The sequence below is a fragment of the Mus pahari genome, chromosome 13, assembly GCF_900095145.1.
Source record: "Mus pahari chromosome 13, PAHARI_EIJ_v1.1, whole genome shotgun sequence".
NCBI lineage: Eukaryota > Metazoa > Chordata > Mammalia > Rodentia > Muridae > Mus > Mus pahari.
The window spans coordinates 30,567,495-30,586,898 of NC_034602.1; the positions used below are offsets into that span (position 1 = coordinate 30,567,495).

At 49.1% G+C, this 19,404-nt stretch overlaps 1 protein-coding gene across 1 annotated transcript in view; it reads left to right on the forward strand.

Moving 5' to 3' along the window:
* C13H4orf50 (chromosome 13 C4orf50 homolog) overlaps window positions 1-11,928 on the forward strand; it is a 66,846-nt gene extending 54,918 nt beyond the window's left edge. The window contains exon 13 of the mRNA XM_029545015.1: window positions 11,815-11,928. Coding sequence (XP_029400875.1) covers window positions 11,815-11,928 — 114 coding nt within the window. The remainder of the gene's footprint in view (window positions 1-11,814) is intronic.
* The last annotated feature ends 7,476 nt before the right edge of the window (window positions 11,929-19,404 follow it).

Sequence of the window (19,404 nt, forward strand, 5' to 3'; positions counted from 1 at the left end):
CACCACCATCACCATCATCACCATCACCACCATCACCATCACCACCACCACCACCACCACCACCACCACCACCACCACCACCACTACCACCACCACCACTGCCACAAGACTGAATGATTTGGAAAAAAGGGAGGGTGTGTTATTTAAATACTGTTGGGCTGTTGCTACCCAAAGCTTGCTTCCTCAAAGCCCCCTACTACTCATTTATACATTTACAAAGTTTTGCTCTATGGGGCAGTTTTTTCCTGGTCTCCCCCACATTCATCAGTGGCTTCACTTGGACTGTGGAGTCAGACATGACCTTGTGGCTGGTGGCTGATGATGGCTGGTGCTAGCTGTTGTTGCCGTCTGTCTAACAAGGGATACTCCTCTCTCCTACGAGAGTGGCCTTCAGCCTCGCGGAGGTTCCCTCAGGCTTCTGTATGCAGAGGAGTCGAGGGTATAGGGAGAGCAGGGACTTAAGGTCCTCTGAGGTCGAGCTTGGAACTCCCACAGTGACACTACTTCTTTCCCTGGTGTGACAAGCAGGTGACAAGCTGCTTCAGACCTGAGGAACCAGGCTACCTCTTGCAGGGCAAGCTCCACTCTAAATAGCTGTTCACAGAGAGGTGGGAGAGATCTTTGTGTGTAGCTCTACAGGCAGCCCCTGACTAGCAGGACTTACATTTTGGGGACCCTGTTAATGGGCAGTGGCATGGACTTCTGCAAACATCTATCTGGCAATGCTAGCAGTTTAGGGAGGTGACAGCTTTGCTTTGTCACTAGGGATAGCCAGCTAAATTGTCAGAACCATGAAAACACTGGTGACAAGAAGAGTTCTGTAGCACTCTGGGGCCAAGGGACGGGTGCCCAGGTGCTTTTAGTAAGAGGACAGGATCATGGGGACACCTGTCACAGTGAACAGTACTATAGTGAGGATTTTCCTGCAATCTTTATTGTGTGGGTGAGTAGATTCATGCCGAACGGCAGGATTGAGAAAGTGTGTTGACTTTCATTTATGTGTGCACCAGCTGGGGGCATTGGGGTCTCATGATACCTGAAGAGCATTGTGTAGGTTTCCAGGGGGAAGGTGGAGGGGGTAGTCTTCACTATCAGGGAAACTAGAATGACCTAGCCCTAGCAGACCTCAGGGAGCCTGCTGCCAAATGTCACAAAGCAATAGGAGCAAGTCACCATGGGATGTGACCTCTAAAGACTTTCCTCTTTTTAAGTTGAATATCTAAGGTATATTTTTTTTTTACCAGTTGGAGCGCAAACAAGTGCACTAATCCAGGCCAGGAACACTGCCAGAGACAATCTGTGGCAGGCTGGAGGGGATTCCTACACCTGTCTGGCCACTCCTCTAGGTATAGACGTTCTGTAGAAAACACTGCTGTGCAGGGAGGCAGGGGGAAGATGAATGATAAGTCCCACTAAATGGCAGAGCACAGATCTTCATGGCCTCCATTCTGAGATGAAACGGATGGACCTTCAGGGCCAGTCAGACACAGAGGCTCAGTGGACAGCAGCAGTTTTAATCCCAGGGTTGCTAGGCAGCTGAGGGGAAGCTTTGAGTGGCAAGCCAATCTCATGTGGTGTAGGGGATCCATTCTAGATCCAGTGTGGAAAGGAGGTATGGTACACAGGGGACATTCGAGACATTGCTATGTAGCTAGGCTGGTAGTCCGGGTGGCACCTGATTTGCTTGGTTTCTCCCATAAATCAACGAGGCAGATGAGCGGAGGCATTGGGAAGGAGATGGAGGGCCATCTGTCTCCGTAGCAAACTTGGAAGATGGGGTGAAGCAAAGGCGGAAGAAAAGCATCATTTGTCTTCGGCGATGAGAGAGAAGAAAGCTGACAGCATGTTATGAAAGGGCTTTGACAGGTTTTTGCAGCGAATAAGAAGAATTGGTCTTGTGTAATATTAAGCAGAATTGAAACGGGATGGATTCAAATTAAGTTGAAAAAAAAAAAACTAAAACAGTTATCTGAGACCCGGGGGTGAATCAGACTGACTGTCTTACTGCAGAAACCCAGGACCTGGGAGAATGAACCCTTAGCCTGATTGGGGATCTAGTATCTTGATCATAAAGCCATTCTGTCTTCTTTTGTGTCTACACAAGTCTGTGCAGGCGCACGTGTCTGCACACGTGTGTGAAGACCAGAGGTGGAAGCTGGGCGGCTTCCTCAGACACTTTCCACCTTAATTTTGGACACAGAATCTCCCGGTGAGCCTGGAGCCCACCGATTTAGCTTGAGTCCTTGGCCAGCAAGCTCAGGGCTCATCGTGTCTCCACCTCCCCAGCCCTGGGACTCCAGGAGTCTACGACTGCGCCCTGCTTTTGGAGATGAGTTCTGCAGGACTAAACTCAGCTTCTTGTGTTTGCATGGCAAGCGCTTTACTGATTCAGCCATCTTTCCAGCCTTGTTCTACCTGGTGTTGGGAGGGAAATGGATCCGTGTGGTTATATATTGTGCCTGGCCTTTCCCATATCTCCTTCTTGTCTACCTGCCTCTGTGGACAAACCCCCACTGCCACTAGATCCTACCTCACTTTGACAGAGTATAGAGCCAACTGACCTTGGAGTGAAAGCTCCAAAGCTGTGAGCTGTAAAAAAACCTTCCCTTGTTTAGGTTTCTTAGCTCAGGTTGCCATTCCCATGGCCGCCTGCCTGCCTCTCTCTCCATTCTCGTCTTTCTCTCCTCTTTCCTGACCCCTGCCCTCCCCCAGCCTCTCCCCACTGCAGATGCATCCCAAAGATCCTAGTATTTAGGATTCTTTTCTGTCTGTCCCAAAGAAGGTATTTCATCCATCCAGCCTTGAGATGGTGGTCTCATGAGGTCAGGACACAGGGGTGGGGTGCGGGGTGATGATGGGAGTGGCAGGGGATGGACTGGGAAGACCCTGGCACTAAATTCTTGATGTGATCCATGAAAGAGCCACTTTGACCTTTGCTCACAGACAGATATCGCAAGCGCTGTTGAGGTGGCTGTGATAAAGGTGAGGAGGTGACACCCACTCCTGAGTGTGGGGGATGGAGTCAGGTCTGAAATCCATAAGGCAGGCTTGCAGTTTCTTCTGCTTGGTCTAATCAGGGCTGCATTCCTGGGTGAGGGTGGGAATCTTTGTCTTTAAGCATCCTTTCCTATTCTGCGAGTTGAGAATAAGGCACTTCCCATAGCAGTCTTCCATGCAGTGAACTTAATGTTACTTGAAAATACTATATGTGAGAAAGGCTGAGACTCTACTTAACTACAGAACACCTAGCTTGGCAGCGTGTGCCGTAGTACAGGGTGCCTGGATGCCCTTGTGCTGTGCACACAACTGAGAGCTAAGTTTGTTTCTGCTACTGGGCAGGGAAGGAGGACCGTAGCGCCTCTCACTCTCCTGAAAAAGACCAGCAATCAATTCAATATTTGCTTTGGCTGAATATTGGTTTAAAAATCCAGAGTCCAGCCACCATGGGACAGTACCATCTGTGATAGCTAGATGGGTCTTCCTGTCTGAGAGAGTAAAATGAGATTTCTATATCAACCAGAGCTCTGAACAAGTGTGTGTGTGTGTGTGTGTGTGTGTGTGTGTGTGTGTGTGTGTGTGATCTTCACACACGAGCCAACACCATACCCCCTACCTCATCTGCACTTTCTAAGGGCAACTTGCATAGTACCTTCTGCTCTGATCACCAGTGGTAGGGGTTGTTACCCAATTCTTCTCTTTGTCCAGGACACAAGTTGTGCAGAACTCAGGCAAATGCCAGACAAGTGACCCGGACTCCCAGTTGGATGTGACCCACCCAGAGTGAGACCCACTCAGGGACCACCCTAGCTCTGGCTCTGTTCCCTGGGGTTTCTTTTCAGTGGGGCTTGAACCAGCCCTGACCAGCCACACATCAAGCTGCCCCTCATCTGTCTCACTGGATTAGAGCCAGACTCCTGCTCTCACCATGAGCTCTGTTAGGCAGTCAGAGCAGCTTGGTCTCTAATGTAAGAGGCTTTGCTGCAAGCCTTTCCTCTCATCCCATTTAGGCAGCAAGATCACAGACGTGAATTTAAGCAAGGGATCCACCGAGTTTAACACACTAGCACACAGCCACACAGCAAACTGTGAACATGCTTGCATGACCTTATGGGGAGCGCCAGGATGTAGAGCAAGCCCAGGGATAGTTCTGTATAGACTCTTCCAGATGGGCTACAGTTCAGGAGTGTCTGCCCTGCACAGATCAAAGCTACTGCCCACATGATGACCCTGGGGGAGGGTCTACTTAGATGCATGTTGTTTAAAAATTCTTAAAAATGCCTGGTGCTTTTGAGATTTTCAAAGCTTGGGTTGGCTTTTCTAAAAGCTTTACGGAAGGGAGCAACTGGACAAATGGGCTAAGATGGATTAAGGGATGAACTGAGTTGGTACTAGTGGCAGAAATGATCCAAGGGTGAGCCTGGAGCAAAGATGAGGCCAATTTCTGCAGGGAAGTTGAAGTATCACCCAGTCATGAAGATAATCAGGACTGACTCTGTTAGTCAAAGCCCTGGGTTTATGGAGACCAGCCCTGTACACTCTTACACCCTAGGGAGAGGGGGGAATCTGTGTCCAAGAGAGGTGGGTGGGCCCCAATTCTCAGTTCTGCACCAAAGCACATAGAGCATCATTCTTCCAGAACCCATTCTTTCCTGAATCCACCTCCAGTTTCCACTGCATCTAAAGTGTCCCCTGAGTCTTGTGGACACAAGCAAGACATTTAGAGGCTATAAACACTTAGGAGACTATAAAACAATCATGTAAAAGCCATCATAACTTTCCAGTCTTCCAGGCCTGGGTGAGCTCACTGTGGGGGTGGCTCCTGTGGAACGGAGCATTGTCATAACTGCCCTTTGAGAAGGGACATCTTCAGGACTTCCTCCTCTCATTCTTCATGAGAGGATAATACAGGAGGGTCATTGCATGGCAGGCCCATGAGTCCCATTGTTTCCTGTCTCTTCAGGAGCCCAGGCAGATGGAGAACTCTACAGGCATTCTTTGGGCTGGTCCCACGGGAGTCCCTGCTGCACATAGCTTTGGTGTTCATTTCATGAGCTGAACAGCTCACTTTCCCTGCTGCTCTAACAGGGAGCCTGAAATAAATCCCACTTTTCATCTCTTTTGCTTCCAGTTCAAGCTTCTGTCATCGCCAGGCTAGGAGACAGCTGAGGAGTCTGAGTTCTTGTTTCTCAAAGTACACGTGCCACATTGGGCTGCAGAGTCAAGCAATGGAGTGTTAGTACACTTGCCTCGCAGAACAGTGTGCTTATGCCTAAATGGATCGTTGAGTTTGAGATAAAGAAGTGTTTACCTAACTTCTAACTTTGTGATGGTACACATCCTAACTTGGAAAAAAAAATGAGTGCTGGTCAATAAGTCAGAGGATTCAGCAGCATCTATTGCCTTTGTGTGGTGAAAGTCTTCCTTTGTTGAACAAGGTGATGATTCTGGAGTTCCCAGGTTTTTGCATGTTGGAAGTCTTTTTATTTTTTTCAAGACAGGGTTTCCCTGTATAGACATGGCTGTCCTGGAACTCACTCTGTAGACTAGGCTGTCCTTGAACTCAGAAATCAACCTGACTCTTACTCCTAAGTGCTGGGATTAAAGGTGTGCGCCACCACAGCCTGGCTCGTATGTTGGAAGTCTTAATGAATGGCCTTGGATAAACTGTGATGTAAGTAGCTGTGGTAGTTTGAACGAAAATGGCCCCCATAGGCTCATAGAGGATAGATAGCATGACTTGAAAAGATTAGAACATGTGGCCTTGTTAGAGTAGGTCTGATCTTTCTAGAGGAAGTATGTCACTTGGGGTGACTTGGGGCTTTGAGGTTTCAGAAGCTCAAGCCAGGCCCAATGTCACTCTCTTCCTACTGCCTGCCGATCCAGATGTAGAACTCTCAGCTCCTTTTCCAGCACAGTGTCTACCTGAGTGTTTCCTGCCATGATGATAATGGACTAAACCTTTGAACTGTAAGCCAGCCCCAATGAAATGTTTTCCTTTATAAGAGTCGCTATGAAAAACAAAATTAAAAGAGTTGCTATGGTCACAGTGTCTCTTCACAGCAATAGAAACCCCAAGAGAGTAGCTCAAAGTTTGTTCTCTGATACAGCACGATTCCGAAGTAAGACTTATTTGGAAAGCCTCAATTTTTATATTTATAAAATATCTACATGTTGAAAATCCCATTTTGCCAAGATTTACAAATAGAGTTAATGGGAAAGTGTTCTTGTTTATAGAAACCAAGTATTTAACCATCAGGGTGGTTTCTGGTGGAGGGTGGACTGTAGTCCTTCATGGTTCAGAAGACATTTGTATGCCTACGGCTTCGTGAGAGCCCCACCTCTTCTTCACTTCTACTCTCCATGTTCCTCTGTCAGAAGTCCTGCTGGATGCTTGTCTTGTTGACTTCTCCCCATCAGGCACTTCCCTTACACCAGGTGCTTTCTAGCTTGGGTCAGACTGTGACAATACCTTCACCACAGCCTCAAGCCGCCAATCTGCTGCCCACCATTGCAAGGTCTTTGCTTTGCCTGATAGTAATAACCCCCTTTGTGTCTTCTCTGTCATTGAGACACAGATGTAACTAATTGGACAATTTACAATGGTCTGAGTTGTAATAAAAAAACAAACAACTATCAGGAATTGGAAAGACATACAGTTGTATTAATCAAACAATGATACAGTGCAATCATGAAGCACTGTCTCATGTGCCCTGGGCACTGGGAGCTGTGTGGCCTGAGGACTGTCTCTGGATGTGAAGACCCAGTGAGGAAGAAGCTGTGGATAACAGCTTTTGGGACGACAGCACTGGGGGAAAGGTAGGATGTCAAGTACAGAGCCTCCTGCAGCTTTACGATCCCAGCTCTGTTCACACACAGCCCTGGGAAGGCAGAGTTAGTGTTTGTTTCAATCTGTTTCCCCAAGTGTCTCAAAGGGGCATCTCACTCTCGCATGGCGGGGGGTGGGGGGGAGGCAAAGCAGCTTTCAAAACATCTGCCACGTTGACTTAGATGGGCTTCTGGGGGTATAGTATCTGCACTTCTGATTCACTGATTATAACCACCCCTGTAAGGCTGATGGCCCAAGGATGCAGCGTGTAGGAACATTTGTCCCCACAGTCCTTCCTGTAGATTCCCAGGGAAACCTCCGACTTTCAGTCCCCATCTGTGTTCCTACAAGGACCTGCTCCTGCCTCCGTAAAACACTGCGTGAGCAACAAAGGTGATTGGTCATCTACCCCATGTTGCTCCCTGGAGATCCAGAGCCCAGCTACAGCTGCCTGTCGTAGCTGTCAGGCTGGGAGCTGTCATATGCATGAGTGTATGTACGCATAGAGATGCATACGTGTGCCCAGAGAGAACTTGGTTCACTGGTTTCACCTTTGCTCTTAAGTGTTGAGCGCCCTTGCTTCATTGGTTTAGGACCCTCCCGTGATGCACGTTTAGTGGAAGAAACAAGAACACTGTTCCAGGGCCTTTTGTGACCGAGTTTTATTTCTGACTTAATGAGCTCCACTGAATTCAATCATCATGCGTCTCATGAACACTTGCCATTTATAGATGGCTATAAACGTTATGTCTCTTAATATCATGAGTTCCATGTGTTAATTTCAGGCTGTGTGTTTGGGGGCCCCTCGAAGGACTTCTAACTGGGTCTGGGAGAGGAGTGGGGCTGGTCTCACAGTCCCGCCAAGAAGCACAGAGCTGAAGTCAGTGGCAATACTGTACAGAGGGACTCCTGGGCTGGGGAGGAGTTGGGCAGCGCAGCTGAACCAGTGTCCAAGAGGTGGCCCCACCCATGCTGAACTGAAGGCTTGAGAGATTGGAATTAGTAGTTCAAGGGCTGAGGCAGGAAGCCTAGAAGGCTGCATAGAGCAGGCAATGGGCAGCTATGGATGGGGGCCTGGAAGAGTCTGGCTTTGGGGAGTAGGGCTCCCAAGGCTGGCCTTGAACTATGGCCATCAGCTCTACTGTTGTGCACCTTGCCTCCAACTCCCTCATACCAGAGCTCTGGTTCTCACGCCCAGACAGCAGTGGAAGTGAGGCTGGCCCATCTCTCCTGCCAATCCTGGTCCTGCTTGTTGCTTAAAGCACTCCACATATCTGATGGACAGACAGACAGACAGACAGACACCTGTTGCTGGCCACTCTTTCCCTCTGCACTGAACTGGCTGACTGAGGAGGGACCTCAGAACAATTCCTGAATGAGGAAATATAGAACATGAACTGCAATGAGGGAGCTGGAAATGAATGAGGCAGGCAGGAGTGGAGGAAATAATGTAAACAGAGGGAGGGTACTTAACTCCCAAAGCCAGGGGCCTGCTCCTGGTGCTGGGAGTTTGAGGGAGATGGGGGAGAGCAGATGTCTCTTGTGCTTAGAAACCGGGTTCATTCAATTCATGCAGCCTTTTCTTTGGATCATAACTACGGTGTCCCAGCCTGAGGGCACAGACACTTTGCTGGCTGTCTGGTCCTAGACCAATGGCGGTCATGATTTCATTTCAACTTTCATGTTTATTTTGTTCTTTTTAAGACAGAGTTTCACTTTGCACTCCAGGATAGCCTTGAAGTCATGGCATCACTCCTGCCCCTGCCTTCCCAGGGCTGGGATTAATGATGTGAGGGACCATCAGTATACGACTAAGTAATATTCATGGGTAGATTATGGCTCAGTGGTCATTCTTCAGTGGATGGACATGTGGGTTCATGTTTGGCAGCTTTGAATATTTAAGTTGCCAGATTAACCAAATTAAACCTTCCAGAAAGACATCTAAAGGGGACATGCCTTGGGGACTCACATTCACCACTTTTGACTCGTGCATGGCTCAGCCTTCTCTCTGGCCAGGTTTCCCAGGGGCAGATGTCCCCTGACCCCTTGTTGCACAGTCACAACTTCTCTGTGGGGTCCCCAGGTCTGTCCTCGTGCTAAGGTCTGTCCTTCCCCTACACCTGGCCCCTCTCCCTCTTTCCTGATTCCTAGGACTTCCTTATCAACTTCCTTCCTTCCGTTCCTCCAGCTGATCCCTGCTTCCCAGGGCCAAGTCATGGTCCGGTCTTTACCTTACCCCCCAGTGTCTCCCCTGCCAGACATGGCTCTAGAGCCACGGATCACTCTGCTCATCTCTCTTTGCCTTGAACACTTGTAAGGTGGCAGGTTGTGATAGAAACCCACTTTGAAGATGACAAGATAAGGTCACACATCAGTAACAGGGCCCAAGCTGGGTATGGTGGCACATGCCTGTGATCCTAAAACTCAAGGCATGGGTTTGGGAGGAACAGAAGTTCAAAACTATCCTCCTACATAGGAAGGTCAAGGCTAGCCTGAGCTTAGTGAGTACCTTTCTCAAACAACAAGGCAACGCGGGCGCTTGTGACCCACCCTGCCACCACCTCCACCCTGCCCATCTCCCCACAACCTTGGATTGCGTCTGTATTCCCAATTCTCAGGTCACAAGCTGAATAGTCGCCACTTCCTAGACAAGCTACAAGGTTCTCCATCCCCCCTACCCCGAAGGACACCTTGTAAAAAAAAAAACATGGAAGCTTAGAGACCATCACCCCTCCGTGATCTGCTCAACCTGACCATGCTTCTGGAAGCCTCTACTTGGATGCTCTGCTTTCTGCCCCTGTTCCCTGAGAGTTTCCTTCCTCTCCCCAGCTCCAAGCTCTTGCTGGGAACCCTGGGGACCTCTTCCTAGACCCACTCCACCCTACCCCATCCCTATACTCTCTGCACTCTCTGGCTGACTTTCCAGGCTTGCTTCACACGTACATTCAAGCACCTAACCACTGAGCTACATCCCCAGCTATCTTTTTTTTTTTTTTTCCATTTAGGCAGGTCTTAGTTACTCAAGCTGGCCTCAAACTCATAAGCTTCCCTCTCACCTCCCACTCCTACCAAGTAGCTGGGATTATAGGCCAAGCCACAAAGCTGTGGTTAAAAATGTTTTATATAGAGGATTGTCCCCTTCTCTCTCCTCCATCCCCATGGTGTTGGCTCTTACTGGCATGGAGCAGAGACCCAGATTCCCATCACTGCTAGCCTCTGGGTTCCACAGCACTGACAAGAGCATACTAGGCTCTTTCTAGTCCCTGCTTCTCTAACCATAAGGGCTGAGGCAGGCAGCTGTGCAGGGTGGTGGTGGGCTGTCATCTCCAAGACATAACTCCAGGGCTCCATAATCTGTAGTTGGCCCAGCAGTCTCCCTCCTGGGGGCCCCAGCCATGGTCTCCAGGCTCCTGTAGTTTGTTAGAAGCTCACAACTTTGCCTTACAAGTAACCATAGCCCCCAATGGATGAGACCTGACTCAGGCTGGAGTGTGGTGAGGTAGAGTCTTAGAACAGACCCTCCCTTTTTCTTCCCCTCAGCCTCCAAGGCCCCTAGCTCAGGATCACACTGCCCAGAGTGTGTTTCTTCACATGCCTGTTCAGACTGTGTTCCCATCTCCAGGTTGGGCCTGACCCAGTAACACTTCTCCTTCCTCCAGCCTCTTGCCCAAGGGTGGCTCCACAAACCTCTCCATCCACTTCGGCTGGCACCATGCCCTCCTTTTCTTGTTAGCGGTGAAAAAAAAAAAAAAACGAATAGAACATGCCAAACGCCAGGCTCTGTGCTTGGCTCAGGTGGCATCAGTTGGTGTCCCGTCTTATCATTATTGTCACTGTCCTATGCCCTCTTGAAGTCAGGAAGAGCCACAGTTGAGTCCTTCCACCCTCCTTTGCTGTGACCCTCAAGCGAGATGCACACCTTTCCTGAACATCCGATTCTCATCGAGAGCCAGTAATTATTAAATTTCCATGTATTGCTGCTTGGCTGTGACCAATCAAAAAATAGCAGCCCGTGTAAGAGTTCTAATATTTAGGGGCTACAGAGAACCCCAGGCCCAGTCCCCACTGCAACAGGCAATGCCCTGGCTGCCATCCAGAAAGCAGCTCACTCACAGATTCCCCAACGCACCAAACGCCATGGGTTCCCAGGGAGATAATGCGTGCAAAGTGGTTTGTAAAATGCTCAAGTACTCTGAAATGTTTATGATGATTATTGCTAATTAAAATTTAGGACAGCCTGGAGAGAGGCAGGAGTGAGCTGCAGGTCTGCCTGCCTCCTTCTGAGGGTCTTTTAGAGGGCTGCATGAGAGAGCTGTGTGCGTAAAGAGAGCCTGTGAACGACACCCGCATCCTCATCCTGCATCCTCACCCAGCTCTGGGATGTGTGATGAGTGGTCACTCTGGGCACTGCCCTATTTCTCTGTTTATCTTCATTGTCAGTGCCTGCCAACTGTGAGGTACTGAGCTAGCCATAACAGCTGACTTCCCGGCAGGGAGGGACAGTCATGTTACTAACTTATGGAACATCTCTATGGATGTTTGAAAAGGGAGCATGCAGTTAATCTTTGCTTCTTTCCTGGCAGATTTTCTGAGCATTAACTCTTGGGACGGAGGTAACGAGAGGGTCCTTCTTGCTGGCATTGGTGTGAGTCCCCACTGGTCTGGGCATCCTTTTTGGCTGCTAATACCCTGGGCTCCGAGAGCCTTGTCCACACTGGCCTCTCTCTCTTGCAGCCACACTGGCATCTGAGGTGGGCCAACTGCCCTGTCATCTTCCATGTTTGCACTTCCTCTATGTTCCCATCTCTCCCTGTGGCCATAAGTCGGTCATCTGGGGAGGAGACTTGGCCACCACTGCCTCCGACTGCTTGGTTCCTATAGGGAGACTTTCTAAGTGGGACCAAGAGAGAGACTGTTGCCTTTTGGATCAGATGGGGATCTGATCTCTGAGAGACCCCTCAGCTCTGCTGTCCTTTCTCTCCTCCCAGTCCCTAGATCTCACGAATGGCTTTTCCTGGGAAACGGAGGACATGCTTGCCCCATTGAGGAACAGTGGGAAATGCTGTCAGAGAAGCCCCAAGCCCTGCTTGAGATTTGAGTAAGCATGCGGCGGCCCCTGGGGGGTCTCTTTCCCACCCCAGGCAGGGGATGTCTGGCCCAGTGATCCTAAGCCTTGGCTGCATGGGAAGAAGGTGGGAGCTTCATTAGATTGAATGTCTGGACACTCTGCCCATCTGGCCTGCAAAGATATGGTCGATGCTTTCAGAAACCCCTCAAAGCATGCTGCTGAGCATAGAGGCCCCAATAAGCTAACCACAAAAGACCGTTGTAGAGGAGGATAAATTAAATCGAAGCCACAGAAGCTGTCTAGTAGCTTCTTTAGGGTACCCTTGGGATGCGCAGGCAGTAAGTATTCATTTTCACGAGCCAGCTGGGGTGTGCGCTGCTCCCTCCTCCCACCTCTGGCTCCCCCCTCCCACCATCAAACACCCCAAGTCAAACATCACAAGTCTAAGTCTGAATCTAGCACAGCCTGAGCTCCATGTCTCATTGGTCCCTGCCTCCCATACAGAGTGTGGTCCTGGATCATGTGAGTTGGTCAGCCTTGTGACTCAGGAGCGGAATTACCCCCATCTATATTCCAGAAGCCTGATTCTCTCCTCCTGTGACATTGAACCAATTGTTCATTGTCCCAGGACCCCACCCAACCTTACTGAAGTCCAGGGTCTGCCTGTCCCTTAATGAGCCATGCCTTCCTGGGCTGTATAATAATTGGGTGTTGTGGTGACTATGAGAGGGTATCTCGTCTTTCACTTGTGTTTGAACTCTCGGGTCTCCAGTAGGGGCTTTCCCTGACATCAAGACTAACAATGTGGTTTCTCTCTCCGATGCTGGCCTTTCCTTCCAAGCCTCTCCCTCAGGGACACAAACCATTTGTTCTTAGTCATCATTTTGTGTCCCTCTAGCCATCGCTTTCTGATGAATGGCCAGCGCCCTCTCTTCGAACTCCGTAGGATTTTGCCGCTGCTGCTGTCCAGTGCCTGGGCTTCTGCCAGCCTGCAATGATTTATGGGAGTTGGTAGAGGCCCAGTGACTCCCAGTGACCTGAGCAAAGCAGGACCCGTGGTGAGCACAGCTGAAACGCTGGGATGCTCGATAATTAAATACCTTGCTGGGTGTGGGCTTTCCATGAAATGCTGCAGGTCTCAGGGGAGCCTGGGCGGAGGCTGCCAACACTCTGGCTTCAGCAGCTTAAGGTTGTGTTCTTTGTGGATGGGTCATTAACATTTTTATTGTTGTTGTTGTTGGTTTTCTTTCTCTTCCTTCCTTTTTGTTTTGTTTTGTTTGTCTTCTGTTGTTTGTTTTGTTCTGATTTTTCCTTTAGGTTTTCCTTCCTTCATGGTACCGTTCAGGCTCATAGACGTATTGGGGTTTAAATGGACAGTTGTCTAGTGTTTGCAACCCCAGCCCGGCAGAGCAGAGCTGTGTGAGGAGGCTGCCTACCAGCAACTCTCAGAACATCTCATTCCAATTTCTCCTTCCCTTAAGGTCCCTGGGGGTGGGGATCAGGCTGGTGGTGCTCTTGGGGACACCTGGGCTACAGAGAGAAGGCAGATCGGGATCCCAGTGCGGATCTGCCCACTCCCAGTTGGATGACTCTGAGTGACTTAGTGAGTCTGAGCCTTGCTTCTCCATCTAGACCTGGGGGATGAGCTTAATATGGATCACAGAATTAGAGAGTTTTGTGGAATAATGTGGGGCTATCAGCAGCATATCTGTGTGCGTGCGCGTGCTCGTGCGCCGGCGCGCGTGTGCGTGCCCTGGAAATGCCTGTGTTTGGCTAAATCCTTGTCTGGCTAATTCCTGCCCTGGCCTTGCATTCTCCTGTCTGTGGGACAGAGGTTTTGGGGCCATGCCACACCCCCAAGCCAGCCACTACTGCAACCTTCGCTGGTCAGCACAGCTCTCCTGTGGCCTCAGGCACCTGCCTGTGCAGGATGCAGAACACCCCAGTGATTTTCTGTGGACTTCTTGGAGGTTTCTTGTTTGTTGTTACAGGGGCGACTTCCATCTCCACCTGGACACTAGCTTCTCTGCCTAGCTTTTGGCTCCTCTCCTCTTGCGCTAGCCTGCATGCACATACTGACTTCAGCCTGTATGTCTGGAGGAATCCAAGCTGTGACAGTGACAGTTGGAAGAAGGAGTTGCTTTTGCCTTACAGCGCTATTGCCTGGAAGGTGCCCTGGTTCTTCTTGGTGTCTCACAGAAGCCAGTGCATCATATAACTTGAGGGAGGAGCCCACCTATTAGTCTTGTCTCTGCTTTGTTCTCCACAGTGGGTGGAGCTTGGATGCTTGGCTGTGTCAAGAGGCGTGGTTCCACCCCTCTCAAAGATGATTGGTTGGCATTCAGGACTCTGCTGAACACCAAGCCAATCGGAACTCTGGCAGGATATGTCCGTCTCAACTACCTAGAACTCCAAACTAACTGGAGCTGGCAGGTGTTCTGAGAGGAGAGCCACAGCCCAGAGAAAGAGGGTGGAGTGGTAGGGACCCGTGGGACAGGACCCAGTTACAGATTGAAAGCCCAACTCTACTCAAGGTGGTAGTCCGTCCTCCCCTGAGATTACCTAGCATCTCTTGGAAAGTCCAGTTTTTCCTAGGCAACTTTAGTTTGTATTCTTTCACAGGCAGCCACATTGGATGATTATAAACATCACTGGTGTTATCGTGGGGGAGGGGAGATATGGTTCCAGGGCTAGAGTGTGCCCGGAGGATGAGTTAGTGTGGCTCAGGAGAAGCACTCGGGAAGAAGAGGAGAAAGGATGAGTGGGGACTCAGACACTTTCTCGGGGCTTTTCTGGCACCTCCCTAATGCTGTCCACCACCTGGCTGCCTTCTGTTTTGTGGGCTCTCTGTCTCCAGTGTGCTCAAGTATTATTGTCAGATGGTTACAAAGTGGCTGCTGCAGCTTCAGGCTTCACAACTATGGCCATTCCTTCCTGACAGGAGTATTCCCCTTTTCAGCATCCCAGATGGGAAGCGACTGGGAAGGGTGTCTGGAACTACCCATGGGTCAGCACACAGAATGTGTCTTTTTCTGGTAGTGACACAACATTCCAAACTGTAAAGAGCATGGGCTCCTAGTGGCAGAAACAGGACAGACTAGACCTCAGGGTGTGGGGCTGGGGCAGGGTGGGGCTAAGAACTTGATGCAGTGACAGCCCCAGCTTAGTGGTGGGAGAAACTGCCCCTGACCACACCTTCTGGAACCACCAGCCTGGCTGTTAGCTGGAGGGAGTCGGGGTAGCCAGATTGGAAGTAGGTGAGAGGTGCACACTTGTCCAGACTTGATGCGGCTGCCAAGGATAGAACAAGTGTCAGGGTAGGCGACAGACAGTCGGAGGACTGGGAATAATGAAGCGGCACCGGTTTCTGAATTTCAATATTTTGCATGTGGCTTTTATTTGCAAATGGGAAGATTTCAGTCTGTGTCACCCAGATACATAAAAAAATGACCTGAAACAGATCAAGAATGGATTCTTTCAGTGCTGTAGAATAAGGTGCAAGACAGTTGAACAAGTGAAAGCTGTAAGTGTCATTGCTCAAGGTCCCTTAAGTAGGTCCGCTGACACTGGAACAGAAGTCATAGTTAATGTCTCCAGCTATCAAAAGCTTCCAGTTACAAAAACTCAAATTCAAGTGATGTGTGTTTAGTATAGAAAAAAAAATAGAGAAAAGCCAGCGAGAAGAAAACTGAAATTTATAAAAACAAAGTCACCATTAGTTCCTTGGCCTGTATCATTTTTTAGCCTTATGTGTATATTTTCTTGTAATATTTACAGCCATAATCAATACCCAGCTTTATTAACTGTGTTTGTCTGATCTCAAAGCCATTTTCCCTGTGGTCAGTGCAGTCTTCATAAACTTTGCCTTTCATGGGTACATAACAAAAAGCCTTCTTGACCCCTGTGACCTAGCATCGGGCTGTTTAATCTATAATTATACCATGCTGGTTGTTATTATTTATGAATCTGCCTTTGTAGAAAGAAGCCTATTTTAGGGAGGCTCTCCTAAGAGACGTCTGTACCTCATGCCTATGTCTGGTTCGAAAATGTCAACCTGGGATAGGAGTGAACTTATAAACCCGGGGCTGGAGGAAGCCTGCTTTGTGTGTGTATTTCCTTAGTGGCTGCAGGTTTGCTCATAATGTCCATGGACAATTTATTGCCTCGTTTCTAGAGGGAATTGATCTGTCTCAGCCCCAGTGTAATGTAATGAGATTCAGAGTCCCGCCTTCAGGACAGACCCATCAATTAAAGCCAAGCTGGGAGAACAGGAGAGCGGAAACAGAAGCATGAATCATGCGATTGATACACAGATTAGAGCACGCGGAGAAAAAGGGCACCCTCTCTTTATCTTTTCAGTACCTCACACTTCAAATATCTCCTGGAAGCTTGAGAGCAGCTCACCTGGTTCATACCATGGGCGCTTTCCCACTGCACATCAGTGTGTTGACTCTACGACCCCAGAATAGTCACTGCAGGTTTGCATTGGTCACAGACTTGAGCCTTGGTGCCCGTACTGGGGAGTCCTGGCTCAGATTCTGGCTCAGCCACTCGCAGAGGACTCAGAGTGTCAGCTCTTCCCACATCCCCGTGGACTATAGAATATCACTCTTAATTTGCATATGTGGAAACTGAGGAAGAGCCTACCCAAGGCCCTGGGAGTAATTAACTCGGAGGTCATCTTTATCTTCAGGACTTTATAATGTCAGGGCCTTGTGGAAGAGGTGGCCTTTGGGGGATGGTGGGAGACTCCCTGTGAGCTCACCTTTCATGTTCGAATCAAACTGAATCTCCGTCCTCCTTCCTAAAGAACCCACCCCCTCCATAGCCTCATCATGCAGGCTGTTCAGTTCCAGGCTATCTCAGGCTGCTTACCCTGCACACACACACACACACACACACACCCCGCCGCCATTCATCTAAACTGGAGTGTTAGAAACCCTAATAAACGCTCTCTGCTGCTGCTCCTACCTCCCGTCTGACCCAGTGCTCCCTGTGTGTGCCCCCTCCTCCTCTGGGGAGCCATGGGTAATATCCTGCCTTCTCAGCCTGCTGCCTCTGTGCCTGTGGTGTTCCCCTGATTAAAACTCCTGGGCACTTTACCGTCATGCCTCTGATATAAGAGCACATGTATTTTCTTGGAAAATTGGAAGAGTTATAACGAAAACACCCTTCGCGTTGTTCTCCATAGAGTTACATCTCATGCGGTTATAAAAATATTCTGCTCAAGATGGTTTCTCTCTATCAGCTTCTGAAATATCGTTTTCCTTTGTTCCTTCGGGTGCTTGTTCATTGCTTTACGCATATAGTCTTTCCAAAGGTATGCACACACATACGCATGCACAGAGGGGCACTTAGCTGGCCTCTCTTATGTGTGTGTGTGTAGTGTGTGTATGTGTGTGTGTGTGTGTGTATGTGTGTGCGCGCGCACACGCAGTGTGTCTTCCCTTATCACATGGATGGCTCTACACCAACAGTGACCTCACGTGAGAGTCAGTGACTAGGCCTATGCTGCCTCCAACTCTGGTTCTCTTTTGTGCCCTGCCAGGGTCCAAGAGCAGCAAGTGGCCCATGATCCTGCCTTTCTGATGCTCTGTCTCTACTTAGAAGAAACACAGGGCAGGCAGGCAGACCATCATTAACTGTCTCATCGTGGTGTCTATTGAGGGGCTTTTCTCTGTAAATGATCCCCAAGTGGCATATGGAATAGTCTTTCCAAGTCTCACACCCACCTTAACACAGCTCATTTAAAAAAGCAACTTGTTTATTTGTTTTATTTAAGTACACTGTTGGTGTCTTCAGACACACCAGAAGAGGGTATCAGATCCCACTAGAGATGGTTGAAAGCTACCATCTGTAATTGCTGGGAATTGAACTCAGGACCTCTGGAAGAACAGTCAGTGCTGTTAACTGCTGAGCCATCTCTTTAGCCCAGCACAGTTCATTATAATTTTCCTCATGGACTAGTCTCCTAAAAGTGAGAGTTGGCCAATGGGAGAGCTTCCTGTGGTAAGCCGCCCATCTAAAGATAGACCCAAGGAGGGCTTAAGCAACCACACTTCACAGTTGTTCCAGCCAGAGGATTCTGGCTGTAAGAAATTATTGGTTATAGTGCATGTTCAGCATGAGGTGCACTTCGAGTTCATCAGAGTCACAGATAAGCAGGAGCTGCGGGGTCCCTCCCCCTGGCTGGCAGCTGCTTTTCTCGGGTTGGAAGTTACAGGTCTGCCAACTGACTGAGCGCAGGATCACTGTTGTATTCTAAGCCAATAGGATGGAGAATCTGGAAATTGGGCAAGTCCTGCCTATGGGAGAAGAGGGCAAGAATTTCTTGAGACTAGGACTTAAAAACAAACAAACAAACAAAAAAAACCCCAAACCAACAACCGCTGGTGTGTGCCAATTCAGCATGCTGGTAATTTTTGCCCCTTTTCCTATTCTGGTGTCCCTTTCTACAGAATTGTATATGAAACACTGTTTGGTTTCCAATAGTCTCTTACAATTGTTATCGTCTTATTTCCAACATGGCTTTGAGAAAGACCAGCAAACCTCCAAGTTCAGCAGATAGAAAGGGAAGAAGAAGCCTGTGGCACTGCAGGGCTGCCTGCTGGACAAATGGGTGGAGAGCTCTGCCCATTCGCATGTGGTGGACGGAGCCAGACATCAGCTGATGGGTCAAAAGCAGCTTGCAGGGATGGACTTCATTCTGCTGCCTCTTGAACCCCAAAAGAGCTTCCTGCCCATGATTCAACCCATGGGATCAACCCAGCTCTCACTCTGAAGGGGAAATAACAGGCCATTTATTCTGAGCCAAATTCAGGTTGCCCCAGATAACACATTTCTCCCTGGAAGTAGTGCCGCAAGCTTTTGTAGTCCCAGAATAATAATAATAATAAAAATTCCACAAATCAAAGCATCAAATATATTGGTGGGAATAATGGGCATGCTGGGTACAGCCAGGCAGGGCAGTCTCTGCTGTAGGTCTCGGATGCTATCTGAAGACAGTCTTAGCTTTCGGGTTGGTAACAATTCGCGGTCCATTAAGTAAAGGCATCCCAGAAGGTTTTCCCTGACAGTCACATGGATGCTAGATCAGACACAGAGGTGGGTAAACAATGTCATGGCTTTTGTCTGACTCAGAGGAGTTCTGGGTAAATGTGGGCCCGAGGTAAGGTGGGAAGAGCGTGGACTGGAGAATTCCAAAGTGATCCTGAGTTTGGCCATTATTCTTGCTCTCTGGGGCTTTGTTTCCCCAACTATCTATGTCCAGATGACTCTGAGTGGTCCCATACCAAGAACTGGTCTATTAAAACACTTGAGACTCACACCAACCCTGTTTGCGGCTTAGTGCATGCTGGAAACACACAGATATTTGAACAGAGGAGTTCGTGACCAGATGGAGCAGATTAGGTAGAGACTTAAACTTTGAGGCCTTGTATTTGGGGCTGGAGCGGAATCTTGCATCGTATATTTCATTTCCATCCCTTGGCAGAAAAATGCCGACTGTTGC